At 36.4% G+C, this 13,660-nt stretch overlaps 2 protein-coding genes across 5 annotated transcripts; one reads left to right on the forward strand and one right to left on the reverse strand.

Annotated features, from left to right (window-relative positions):
- Nucleotides 1–240: 240 nt before the first annotated feature.
- LOC105174400 (uncharacterized) lies at nucleotides 241–3,532 on the forward strand. Its single transcript, XM_011096495.3, has 2 exons — nucleotides 241–1,297; nucleotides 3,094–3,532. The coding sequence occupies exons 1-2, from the start codon at nucleotides 453–455 to the stop codon at nucleotides 3,140–3,142; spliced, it is 894 nt and encodes a 297-aa protein (XP_011094797.1). The 5' UTR covers nucleotides 241–452; the 3' UTR covers nucleotides 3,143–3,532.
- A 3,591-nt stretch (nucleotides 3,533–7,123) lies between these two features.
- TRM19 (afadin) lies at nucleotides 7,124–13,271 on the reverse strand. 4 transcript variants are annotated; one of them, XM_088875756.1, is made up of 6 exons: nucleotides 13,008–13,271; nucleotides 12,574–12,879; nucleotides 11,515–11,603; nucleotides 9,398–11,386; nucleotides 8,687–8,867; nucleotides 7,124–7,866 (listed from the first exon to the last, which is right to left on the reverse strand). In XM_088875756.1, the coding sequence occupies exons 2-6, from the start codon at nucleotides 12,620–12,622 to the stop codon at nucleotides 7,250–7,252; spliced, it is 2,925 nt and encodes a 974-aa protein (XP_088731882.1). In that variant the 5' UTR covers nucleotides 12,623–12,879; nucleotides 13,008–13,271; the 3' UTR covers nucleotides 7,124–7,249. The 4 variants fall into 4 exon arrangements, with proteins under 4 accessions (XP_088731882.1, XP_011094799.1, XP_020553382.1 ...); XM_011096497.3 differs by having other exon boundaries at nucleotides 11,515–11,592; nucleotides 13,008–13,270; XM_020697723.2 differs by having other exon boundaries at nucleotides 11,515–11,627; nucleotides 13,008–13,270.
- Between the last annotated feature and the right edge of the window lie 389 nt (nucleotides 13,272–13,660).

Genomic DNA, 13,660 nt, shown 5'->3' on the forward strand with positions numbered 1-13,660 from the left:
ATAATTACTTTATCTCAAGTACCCAGACTGGATTTTGGCTAATTAAACGTAATTAATAATTAACAATGATTCTTTGAATTTAACTGTTCATCTAAAATCTTGCACCAGCCTTTAAGTACCTAAAAGAATTTGCAGATCCCACAAGATGATATGGATGACTGTTTCCTCTAACACAAATGAACTATATAACTGGTAGGGTTTGTTTGTATGAATTAGTGTTTATATATATATAGACAGAAAGAGAGATGCATATATGTGTGTGGAATTTGTTTGAGTAGAGATCCGAATTTCACTGTGAAACAGTTGGAGATTGCAAAGATAAATAGTCCCCCGTCATGGATTTAATTTTCATCACTATACACTATTTCCTATTTTCCTCAACTAGAAACCATCTCCTCAACCCCACTCTTCTTCTTCCAACTTAGGAGAGATTTCTCCACTACTCATTCCATATGGCAATCCTGAATTCAAACATCATCAACCCTCTTCTGCCTCCATTTCCCATTCAAGATCCCTCCACTGTCCACAATGCAGACTTCCTCAATCTCTCCCTCTCCCCGCCTTCCTCCCCGTCCTCCAACACCCCACCACCTCCCTTCCTACCACCCTCCTCCAACACCCCACCACCTCCCTTCCCACCACCGTCCTCCAACACCCCACCACCTCCCTTCCCACCACCGTCCTCCAACACCCAACCACCGTCTCAGCTCGTCGTCCAGAACCCTGCAGCAGCTCCTCCTCAACGAGACAGTACGATTATAGGGCGATCACGCCCGAGGCGGGTGGGACGACGATCCTCTACTCAAACCCTCCGACCAGGTAAGAGCGAGAACATCACCCCGCCGTATCCGTGGGCCACCGCGCAACGGGCCACGATACACAACCTCCAATACCTAATAGGGAAAGGCCTAAAGACGATCAGGGGGAAGGTCCAATGCAGGAGGTGCGAGAGACAGTACGATTTGGAGTACGACTTACAGAACAAATTCGCGGAAGTGGCCACGTTCATCATGAAGAATATAGATGAAATGCGACAGAGGGCGCCGGAGGCGTGGATGGATCCGAGCCTACCCAACTGCAATTACTGCGAGCAACACAACTGCGTGAAGCCCATCTTGACGAAGAAGAAGTCCATCAACTGGCTGTTCTTGTTGCTAGGTCAAATGGTGGGGTGCTGCAAGCTGTCTGACCTCAAGTATTTCTGCAAGCATACCAGGAATCATCGAACCGGAGCCAAAGACAGGGTTTTGTATCTCACCTATTTGGAACTTTGCAGGCAGCTTAGCCCGGAGAACTGGTAATTGGTATTCATTTATTTTGTTTATAAAGTAGAGAATTTTCTCTTCTTTTTTTAGTCGTGTCTGAATTTGTCAGTATTTAGGGTTTATGTTTTGTTGATGGGTAGCTAGCAAAGTAGCAAGCTAGCTTAGTCCTCCTTTCTTATCTAATCCATCTGTTTTTTGGTTGTTGAATATGGTGTAACCTGCAAAGTGCTTCCAATCTGGCCATCTGTGTATGCATACCCCTTACCATATACATATGTATGTGGCCATATCTGAAGCATTTACTGCAAAATGCATCTACTCAATTTCGAATACTTCTTGTTTTTTAAATAACCATTCTATTTCACTAGCTTTTTAATCAATTAAATTCATATACATCGTTTATTTATATTTCCCACATCTGTAGGGTATGTAATTTTTCTAAAGTTTGATTAATATATTAAGGTAATATATAGATCTAGAAATTTTAATAAGAATTAATCTCATCATGATCTTACTATTATGAATAATTAATTAATCTTATACCCGAATTAATTGAAATTAATTGTCATCTCCCTCTCTTACATATCTATGTACACCAATCATCAGTAGTTTTAAATTTTAAATTTTTAAAATTGATAGGATATTTAAAATCTTTATTTCAATTTTCTAAAAAAGATCGAGAGAATGTACATATACGAACAACTTCCAAAATTAAAGGATCTACGAAAGTATTAAAGATTATTATTAAAAATACTAAATACAACACAAACTTAAGATGTTAAAAAAAGTAAAATATTTTACATAAATACAGAAATTTGTGGTGCAAAGTTTTAGACAAATATAGAAGCTGAGAATTTTTTTAGAAAAGTTCTATATATGAATTTAGAAGCTCTTATAGTATTTAGAATACTTTTGGAAAAGTTTTTTAGAGCTTCTTGCTATACTATTAAGATTAATCGTCACCATCCATTTAAAGAGCCAATCTACATATAAATATTGAATTAGAGCTTATTTTTAGTAATCAAGATTCTACATCAATATTTTCATAATAAAAAATTCATTGAAAATTTTTATTTATTTACACATTATTTTAGAATAGGAAAAAAGAAAAAATTAATGCTAAAACATTGAAGAATTATGCATCACGCAACATATGATATATGTTAATAACTAGTAATTATAAGAGAATTAATTGATAATTGTTGCCTGAATGAGATGAATCACCAAAAGAATTAGTCAAGCCATGCAATGTAATTTAGTGAATCACTAATATATAGTGAGATTGTTAAATACATATAGTTAGTGACGGTTGCGTTTCATTTGTTATTAGACGTTTGAAATTTTAAAAAAGACGTATTTAAGCTCTCTTCAAAAATACGTTAGTTATAATTAGATTCATATCCCATGATCATTTTCACTGAAAGTAGCTGTAAACTTAAAAAAGATAAGTCTTGTGTTTATTTCATTTTTTAAAGAGATTTCAAATATAATTTTCAAAATTTTATCGTAAGATCTTACATCGTGGGACAAAGATATACAATATTAATGTTAAAATCTTACATCGTGGGACAAAGATATACAATATTAATGTTAAAATCTTAGATCATGGGTCACAGTTAATTCAGATGGATACCATTGTTTCTCTTTGTCTTCCTTCCCTTCTTATTTAAAGCACATATGAACCTCAACTTAAAAGAGTGAAATCAAATTACCCAAGAAAATATGAATACAACTCAAATTTTGTCATTTACACTTGTTCTGCTAGCCATGCTCGTTTCAGGAGCCACCATTAATCAGCAAAAACTGATATTTCAATGGCTACCAATAGGGCCTATTCCTGTCTCTGGACCATCCAATCCTTCGTACCGTCACAGTGACACCACAATTGAGCAGAAAATGATATTGGGAAAGCTGCCAAAAACAGTGCCCGTTCCTCCTTCCGTTCCGTCCAGCAGAAGGAACTATCCGCCACCTGGTCTATATCACAACAAAAACACCATTCAAAAGAAAATAATGGTGGGGAGGTTGCCAATAGGAGTACCAATTCCGGCATCTGGTCCATCTGGCAATTCCAACATTCGGCCACCTCTACCATCTTTGTTTGCTAAGTAACGATGATGTCTAACAATAATGTACTATTGGAATACCTTGTTTTTTATGTCATATGTTTGGATCTGGAAGCACAAAATGGTGTAAAAACTTTAAGTACATGAGTCTCGTGTTTGATTTATGTACTAAAACTTTAAACAGTATTAACTACTCTATCTCTTCCATTCATTAATGAGTAGGAAAAAAAGATCGTTTATTTCGATTCTTGCTATATTAGTTCTGCCATTTCAAAGAAGGAAAATCTTATAAGATTGTTCAAGAAAGAATTTTTTTTCATCCTACTTACTAAAAAGAAAATGAGAAGTTTAGAAGTAACGTTGTCATGCATATTGTATTAATTGTATGTAAACAAGAATGTTTTGTGTGATTTATAAATTTCTAATTCTTTTATCAGTAATGAAGCGTATTTGCAAGAACAAATCTATAAACTGTGGTTAAAGCGGATAATAATTCATATTATGAGACTTAATCATGTTACAAGCTGCATCAGTCGATGGCCGCCTATGAAATAGGCCCATGTGCGTACTGCAAACCTCTCGTTTGGGAGTCGATCATGCCGACGCCCATCCCCTATCGACTCTCCCTCCTAATTAGTGAATTGTAGATATTGATATTGTTATATATATATATATATATATATAGATATATATGTGTGTGTAGGGGTGGCAAGGCTCAACTTGAGCTCGAAAAAGTAGTGGCAAAGGCTATTATAATAACAATTAAATCAAATTCAATAGAGCCGTTATAAAAGCAGTTCTAAATTTATTTTTTTTCATGTCACCAAGTTTGTAACCATCACTAGATGCCATTCCAATTACCGTTACAAATTGTAAAAAACCGTTACAAATATTTTGTAACGCCTTGTTTAGCCGCGGCAGGCCTTTTCGTTACAAAAATTAATACAAATAAAAAGGTCGTTACAAAAATCAAATAAAAAATCATTACAAAAGGTGTTCGAATAAAATGATTTTTTTGTAGTGATTAGAATTAAAAATAATAAATCCATCAAAAAAAAATTTGCATAAATCTGGATTCATTATTTCTTTATTTGGACCAACTTACTTTCATTTTTATATTTGGTAATCAAGATTATGATATATTATTATTTTGGTACTTTCTACTATTTTTATTAATTCCAAATATATATATATATATAGAAATAGTCAAGAGTCTTGAGGAATAGAATTTTCGTAGTCAAAAAGTTGCTTTTTTTTGCATTTAATCAAGATTTAAATTTGATAGAACTCAAATTTAGATTGAAAGGTTTAAATTTTAGATTTTAAATTTCAAAACTTAAAATGCAAATTCATCTTCTCTATAATTGCAATGCATTTTGAAATTTACTTTTAATATAATTAATTGCTAATTAATGAGTTATCTTATAAATATTAACAAATAAAGTGAGTAAAAAATAATAAATTAGTGAAATATTATTATAAAGTATAATACTCAAATACTAAAAATGAAAGTCAAATGGTTCAAATAAAAACAAAATATTGGTTAAATTCTATTCAAATTTTTTAGGTATATTTATTATTTATTATCTAACTGTATAACTATCATTATATAAAAAAAGATTACATATAAATAAATGAATAAAATCAATTGAGTACGTGTTAAAAATAAAATTTAAATACTAATTGAGTCATTTCTAATTACTGAATTATCAATAAGATATTAATAATAAAATTCGAACTCCAATTTTAATTATTTATGAATAAAATTGGGGTGTGAATATGAAATTTAGGGTTGAATTTGACAGCTTGAATTTCCATATAAAGTCAGCAAATTTGAGTCCACTTAATAATCCTGTAATTAAGAACAAATCATCGGCAGCATTAATGAATTTGGACCCACATCATCATGACGTCGACGACACCCACATCACTCTTTGACTTCCAATTCCTATTTAATGCACCTCAGAAGACGAAAACCAAAATCAAATCAAATTATTATTCAAGAAGATGGAGAAGACTGTTAATCACTCCATAATTTTGTTGTTTCAGGCCACTCTTTTGCTGGCCATGCTGCTGCAGGTTTCTGGAACCCCCACTCACCACAAACTCGTCATCGGACGCCTCCCCAAAGGAGTGCCCATTCCGCCGTCCGGTCCATCCGGCAATAGAAACATTCCACCACCGGCACAACCCCTCCTTAAGCAGAAGATGATATTCGGGAAGTTCCCGAAAGGAGTGCCGATTCGGCCGTCTGGACCATCCAGCGGCAGACACATTCCAAGGCCGCCACCCCCTCCTCTTGCCCAGTGATGATTTTCCGGCGGTGATCTGCTACAGTTCTTTGTCACATGTTCGGAGTATGGATTAAAAGTTGATGGCTCTTTATCAACTAGTATGTGTTGGGTGTAATGCGCCAAAAATTCAAGTCATGGAAATGCTTTTATTTCAAAAACATGATTCATATTTACTCTATAGTACAAAAAAATTTGATAGTTGATAAAACTCCGTTAACTCGTTAAAGTATTTTCCTCCTGTCGGTACAACCACAATGAAACCAAAACCTAAACTGCCCAAACCCTCAAAAGAGTGTAAGAAGTATTTTGAAAACTAATATGAAAATTCTACAAATGAAAGATGATTTCTCGGCCCGAATGAAAAAACATAATCGCTATGTTTGTTTTCATTTTCAATTTATTTTCGATACAAGTCAAAACATAATCAATGTTTGCATAAATACGTATATATATAAATATATATAAAAAAGATATGATTTGACAATAAATAGTAATTTTTGTCTTCCAAAACTCAGTATTAAACATACAATACTTATTTTAAATTATCTCCAAAAATAAATCCAAACATACATACTATCTCTAACACACACTTATTTATCTTTGTTTTTCTCTCTCTATATCCACAAAACACAATAAAACACTCAAAAAACGAATCCAAACATTATGAATAACTTTTTGAATAGTTGTAAAGAATTTGATCGTTATAAAAAAATTAAATGATTTTTTAAAAACTCATAAGTAGTATAATAAAATGAATAATAAATGGATCGCATAAATATGTCGAATGTAATCATCAAATGCTTATTAACCTCACAAAATTATAATTAAATCATTATAACAATAAATCATAAACTTCAAATAAATATCAAATTAAACGGGAAAATCAAATTAAAATATAGAGTGTGGGAATAATTTAACAACTACCAAATTTTAAAATTTCATTTCCAATTCATAATTATGTATAAAATTTTGAGATGGTTAAGATTTCGAAAGAGAGTATACTAAGGCAATTATTTTTTCAATTTTAACGTGATAAATAAATAATAACTTAGGTTAAGATAACATCATGATGCGAAGGCTAAAACCTAAAACCCAAGGCTTTCTCCGAAATATACATACAGGAATATGCAATATATAAAACCGATTTTCTCGGAAAGAAAAATAAGTTAAAGCTTCTGAACAACCTTGGTTGGGGCTTGTTTGTCGCAATTCAAATGCCAGGCCTGTAAATGTAGAAAATCAGGGCCTAATTCAATCCAGCACAGCGCCCTCCCGTTCCAGACCGCATCCGGCCGGCAAGGTGACTGTGACACAGACCCGAGAGCACCTAGTTCAACATTTTCGGCCTGGCTTTCATATTGTAGTAATTGAAAGTAAAGTTGCTGCTGGCTGCTGCTTCTTCCCCGTATTTGATTATTAACCGGGTTTTATTTTAATTTAATACAGAATAGCAATTCCAAATCGTGACTTCATAATTGGATTTACTAGTAACTCTCCCTGATTAAATTGAAGATTTATTCTGATTCTCCTTGTGACCAAGCTTTTCATCTGGCTGCTGATTGATGCCTACATTACCAACTAGCAGCCCACCTACGCCAGTTTATAATTCGAAAAGCTAACACTATTAGTTACATACAACCTCAGTTATCATGTCATCTATTAACAATTTCTCAATTTCATTACCTATTACCTCAATTTCTCCTTTACCATCCGACCACCACATCTCCCTATCAACAACTCTCTCTGATATGTCGTCGTTGCTGAGTTCTTGGCTGATTAACTTCTCAAGAGCAGCATCTCGAACGCCTCCCCCGTCTTTCTCCCACTCTAAATTCAATCCTGCTAATTTTGGCCTCACCCATGGGCACATGTCAACATGCTCCTGGAATATCTCCAAGATTGCTGAATTTATTCTTTCAAAAAGCAACCTCCTCTCGGACCTTAATCCACTTGTGTCATCACTGTATTTCTTCTCAAGGTTGTCAAACAACTTGGGGTCCAGAGGGCAATGTGGGGAGTGCCATGTTGTTCTCAACATATTCAACTCGGACTCTTCAAGGCCAGATTCGATTAGCACGTCAAGAGCATAAGAAATTTCCCAGCCTTTGTCTTCAGGTGGATAGTTTTCTTCTGAAGTAATCGGAGATAGTTGCGCAACTTCTTCCTCGATGGGAACAAGTGTGGAGGACTCGGCATATGTGCCTGACTCCATCTTGAGAAGCTGCAGCTGCATCCGGAGTTCTGCAACGAAAGGATTAAAAAACATGGGACAGATCCGTCATTGTAGTGAGGAAGAACCAATTGAAAGAAAACTTGGGTACTTAAACGAAAATGCATCTAGTACAAGAAAAAAGACCATCATAAGGAAAACACCATCTATCTAGTAAAGCTCAATGTATCTTCACAAGAGGTTCTGTGGTCAGTCAACTGCTGAAGTAAATGAATGATTCATCAACCAAATAAAATGAACCCATCTTACTTCTCTCAGAAAAAGCAAGTGTAGCTGCACATCATTAAAATGTGCAGACGAAGAACAATCAAGATCGAGTTGAATTATTTCACCTACCCACCTTTGCAGTGGAAATAATAACTACTGAGTTGAATACCAGAGGCACTTTCCTCATGACAGTAGTTCAGAGCAACAGAAAATAAACTATTCCACGGCAAAATGGCTAGATAGGAAACCCACTGATTCCACAACAACGTGGTAATTTTTAAAAAATGACCCTTTTAAATAGGATTCTAACTTAGGAGTGCTTCCTAACTAACACCAAATAGGTGTTCTTACTTCAGCATGAATGAGTTGATTATTTTGAAAAATTGAAATGTTAATCATTGTTTTCATAACAAGCATCATAAGTAATTATCCTTGAACAAAAACAGAACGCAGAATGGCCTAGTGAATATTATGCAGGCCACGAGATTGGACTGTCCATGTAGTTAAAATTACTTCTCTGTCCATACTGTAAGAAAACTATATGATCTATCTCCTATAACGCAAGGACGCATATCAAAGAATTTCTGCAAAAATTATTACAGTTGAAGAGTGAAAGTTTCATACCATGAAGTTCAGCACTAACTCTCTCAAAACTTTCAGAAGATGAAGTATCTTCTGTAAAAGGCATCTCAAGGACTGAGATGGGACTAGGATGATCAGCCTCCTTAGAGCTTTCTGAAGAATCTGGCTCAGGTCCAAGGCACGGCAAGGACGGAGAATCATGTATAGGTGGTCCGTATGGTTCCTGAAACATCACAAAGACAAAGCAATTACATGAATAAAGCATTCAGAGGTAACTAGTATGGTATTCCACATCTCAACAATAAAAGCAGCCTAATTGATGTAAGAACGCTCATTGTCACAACAAAGAAATAAACAATGATGTATTATAAGGGCAAAAAAAATACTACAAGAAGATAAGAAGCACTTCTAACCATAAAAATTCAACATAATTAAAGTTACAGATAGATACCAGTAAATACTTCAAATGGTGACATACCAAAATAATTATGGTATTTATTTGATAAATGCACAATAAAACGGGGCAGAACTCGCACAAGAAAGCATGTCATACAAAATAAAATAGATTGCAGTAATAAATGAGATGCTACGAAATAGAGAAATGAATAACAGGTCCAACTACATTGAGGAGTTGGAGGACTGGAAATTTTTGAAGGAGAAAAGAAATAACACATGAGATGCATGACGACATATCCTGTGATATTGAAGGGTGAGGACAAAATACATCTGTTTAGGGGAAGTGAAGATCCAAACCTGGATACTGGACTCCTTTTGATCATGAACAGCAGCTTTGTCGCCATCCATAACTGAAGACGACTGCTTCGAAAGCAACTCAGAAGATTTCAGGGACAAGGTTGTGCTTCCAGGTTCAGCAATCATCATTACATTAAATACAGGACTTTTACACGTGTCATCCTTTTCAGCCATCTGAAACATGGATTGATGTTCAGATAAGTCTTTCGTATTCGCCTCCATTTGAATCTCAAAATTGGCTTCTGATGAAGAGTCCACATCTTTAGTGAATATGTGTTGACATGGAAGAGGCTTCTTGCTCCTGGATTTCGAGTCTTTATATGAATAATCTGCTTTTTGACTTAGATTTCCCTTCGTAACATTACTTCCACCACAAGGTACAGGGTCAATATGCATCAGATGTTTGTCTTCAGCCAACTCATCCTGATATCTGCTTCTTCTATGACTTCTCCCACATGTAGATGGAGGAACCGATCTCGATCTAGATGAATTTCTGCTTATTTCATCCTTCCAACCATCCCTGCTACTGATGCCTAAAGGAACATCCCCTATCGCATTTTCATTACTGCTACCAGGTGGGCCGCATGCCCTGCCAAGGTTCATCTTAGCATCCTGAGGTTTTGGCATTATTTCCGAATCAGGTAAGGCAAGCATTTCACCTAATGTGCTTCCCTTACTAACCATTTCCAGGTCTTGATATTTGTGGGTCATCTTCCACCTCTCAGTTAGTCGCTTCTTTGCTTCCCTATTTACAGATGATTCACCCAAATGAGAAGATGGATATCTGCACAACTTATTATCATCGAATGATTTTCTAGAAGACAAGTTAAACACCTCTGAGTCACTATCAGAGTCACTTTCATTAGCATCGTAGGAACTCTCGTCTCCTACATATCCTCTATGCCCAGTAGACTTAGCATCCATGGTCTCATCACAGCCATCTCTCATCCTCATTGTAATTTCCCTGGCTATTTCTCTAGCTTCTTTAGACATGACCTTGGAAAATCCCCAGATATGAGGATCTTTCCTTCTAGATGATACACTTTCAGTACCTCGAACACTAGGATATTCCTTGATTTTCTTGAAACTCAGCAGATAACCATTTGACTGATCGGGTGATGAAATAGATGTAACAGAATTCTGCATCTTACCAAGGTTTGGCTTCAGAACAACGATCCTCGTAGGAAGAATCGTATCCTCATTCTTCTCCTCTAGTTGAATCCTTGATGAATTGCGAGAAACATGAGATCTGTGGCGATTGTGAGGTTCGAGTAGAAGACCATCTTTGCGTTTCAGGTGAGAAGTGACTTGGTGTTTGCTCGAAGTATCTCTCTCTGATCTCCATGCTTTCGCTTTGCTTTCATACTTCTCTGAATTTGATGGCTTCAAAACCGCTATACGACTGCCAAGAGAACTGCCAGGATCAACTTGTAGATCATGCAAATGCTTCACAAACAATGAATCCGGTTGCTGGAGAAATTTCAGCAGTAAGTCCTTGTTGGAGTCCAGCATCTCTAAGGTGTCGTCCAGCTCTTTGGAATCCTGAAGCATTTCATCAGCGGAAAGACGTTTTGCATCAATAAACTTCTGCCGTATGAGTGCCATCTCAGGTTTTGTAAGAATTGAGCTAGCGCTCCATCTTGAAGAACAACGACGATTGACGACGTGTGATGCTTCCAAATCTTCATACACATCCTTGAATTCTTGATGGTCTAGTGAGCTTCTCCTGTTTGATCGGCCATCGTACAGTTGGCTATTTCGTTGGACGTTAACTGAAGCATCTTGATGTTGGTAGCTGTCTGTATACCTTTTCTGTTGTCTATGAACATGCCTTGGGGATGGCAAGCCATCGAGACCCATTAATCTGGCAATAACACTTGGCGACCGCTTCTTGGATTCGACTTCTTTTGACATTTCTTCGGCCAGTAACTTCTTCATTGGTATTCCAGTGGCTCGTCCTAAGGACCTCTGCCCCAACTCAAGCATAAACTGTGGAGGCCAAACCAAAAGTTTTCAAATTTTAGGGCCACTGCAGCACTTCATAAACTCAATTACATCATCAAATAAGAACTCAAGCTCTTGAATACTCAATAACAGAAATAGAAGTAAACACATACCATATCATCCCTATGGCTTCCATCGATATAAGAACGGGAATCTGAAGACAATCTTGAAGCAGCTTTTTGCTGCTGGATCTGTCGAATTCCTAGTTTTCAATTCAAAAATTAATCTGCTTTCAAGGTATAGATACAACTTCAGGTATAAAGTCCTAGCAGAATCTCTCAATTATCATTCTTAAAGAAAGCAGAACAACAAAAAGACAAAGCAAATCAAGATCACTTATCATTATGAAGGCATATGTCTTAAACCAGTCCAGGAAAATGCAACCAAATCAACCAAGAGAGGATTAAAAAAAACTTCAATCTGGTTATCTATTAATATATCCACAACTATATTTGGACAGTCATGTAGAAAATTGGGAAGGAGCACTTAGTTAGCGGCTAACAAAATTTTGAGGGGTTCATCATAAGTATAGCGAAGCTTCTCTAAGACTAGGCCCAGCAATTATAGCCCTTTATAAGTAGAAAATCAAAAGAGGAACAAAATTATGCTGATACCACTATAGAAAAGTTTCTTTCATTCAACTTGCCAACAAAACTGGCTTTAGTAAAGCACGGGCAATGCTTATAATCAACTCAGTCTCGTATAGGACTCCACGCTTCCCAAGCAGCAGGAAAAATAACTAAACATCTCGACAAAGATTCCTTTCTGCTGCTTGATGACTGAAATGACTTGGAATTTCAGATCTTGAAGATAATATCATCGTTAAAGTTCCATGAAGGAAACCAAAGAAATAACTTCAACTTCTAATTTTTGTGTAAAAGCAAAAATGGTCAGGTAAAAAAAAGTGCTGAGTTTTTGCTTCAAAGCCATGTTTCACGGTGGTCAAAAGAAAATAAGAGCGGAAGTCCTAACCCATTAGATGGTATATTCAAATTAAATCGCCTTCACTCCACATGAGACATATCTTCAGAAAAAGCAAAATGTGTATGGCGAAATTCAGCAGCAAGCTTAGGATTCTCGCGCTCATATAAGAACAAAAAAAAAAAAGGGCGAAGGTTGTTCGCGAAGGATCAAACCTTCTAAATGGACACCAGAGATTAAACAAAAATTACCTTCAATGCCAGAAGCACTTTTCGATTTCCTGTGTCGAGCTCTCTCCATTTTCTTTTCCGAAAAATTCAAATTAAGCGGACAGCAAAAAGACAGACGAAAAAGAAGAAGAAGAATATAGTTTCAAAAAAAAGAAAAAATAAAAAAGAAAGAAAGAAAACCTTTTTCTTTTTCAAAAAGAGCACGAAGTTTCCAAGAAGCAAAAGAAGAGGGAAAATCAGATCGCAATTATCGGAGAAAAGCACGACACCACCTCGAAAACCATCGCCATTCGTACCCTAAGCTTATCTTCAGCTCATTTTGAAATCCTACAGTTCAAAACCAAAAATCTCCGTAAGCAGATCTTTCTTACACATTCTAGAGAGAGAAAGACTCCGCGCCTGTACATACAATGGCAGCATAGCAGAGTGAGAAGAAATAAGAATACGTTACTCACAGAACAGAAGAGAGAGAAAGAGAGCTGGCCGATACATACAGCAGTAGCAGAGCCGAAAAAAAAGGTACCTACTGCATACATACATACACATATACTTTTAGAGAGAGAAAGCACGGGGAGCAGGTGAGAGAGTGAAGAGGAGGCAGGCGGACATTAATGACGGAAGTGTGTGTGTGTGTTGTTTTTTGAATTGGAGTTTGAAATATACTACGAGTTGTAGAGTAGAATTTAGATAGGTTGACACGAGGGGGTACGCAGCGACTGCGCTATCTGCGCGGGGCAGGGGGGTAAATGGGGAAAACGTGGGCCCAACGTTGACACGTGGAAGATCAAGAATCGTCCACGCATTAAATGAGTCGTTTTATTCCCCGACGTGATTAGTAGAGGTTGGGGATAGATGGGGAGCAATTTGGGAAATAATTGGATAGCTTGAGGGCATTTATGACAAAGCAAAGCGTAATTTGGTGGGAAAAATCCAATTTGTGGATAATTGGTATTGCTACAATCCAAGGGTTTCGATAAATCAGTCACCCACTTTTGTTCTACGGCCGGGAAAATCGGGCTTAGGCCGACTCCAATACCATTGTAACCAAACAGTCCCCATTCTCTTACAGCTATGTAATTAATTGTATGTGATTAGGCTACGCAGTGTG

The sequence above is a fragment of the Sesamum indicum genome, linkage group LG11 (genome assembly GCF_026168435.1).
Source record: "Sesamum indicum cultivar Baizhima isolate 11 linkage group LG11, ASM2616843v1, whole genome shotgun sequence".
Taxonomy (NCBI): Eukaryota; Viridiplantae; Streptophyta; class Magnoliopsida; order Lamiales; family Pedaliaceae; genus Sesamum; species Sesamum indicum.

Coding starts and splice junctions, on each gene's coding strand:
- TRM19 (XM_088875756.1), bottom strand. CDS start 12,622: ATGGAGAGAGCTCGACACAGGAAATCGAAAAGTGCTTCTGGCATTGAA. Junction 8,868..9,397: donor AAAAGGAGTCCAGTATCCAG/GTTTGGATCTTC, acceptor GTGATGTTTCAG/GAACCATACGGACCACCTAT. Junction 7,867..8,686: donor AGTTAGTGCTGAACTTCATG/GTATGAAACTTT, acceptor CTTTCGTTGCAG/AACTCCGGATGCAGCTGCAG.
- LOC105174400 (XM_011096495.3), top strand. CDS start 453: ATGGCAATCCTGAATTCAAACATCATCAACCCTCTTCTGCCTCCATTT. Junction 1,298..3,093: donor CAGCTTAGCCCGGAGAACTG/GTAATTGGTATT, acceptor GGCTACCAATAG/GGCCTATTCCTGTCTCTGGA.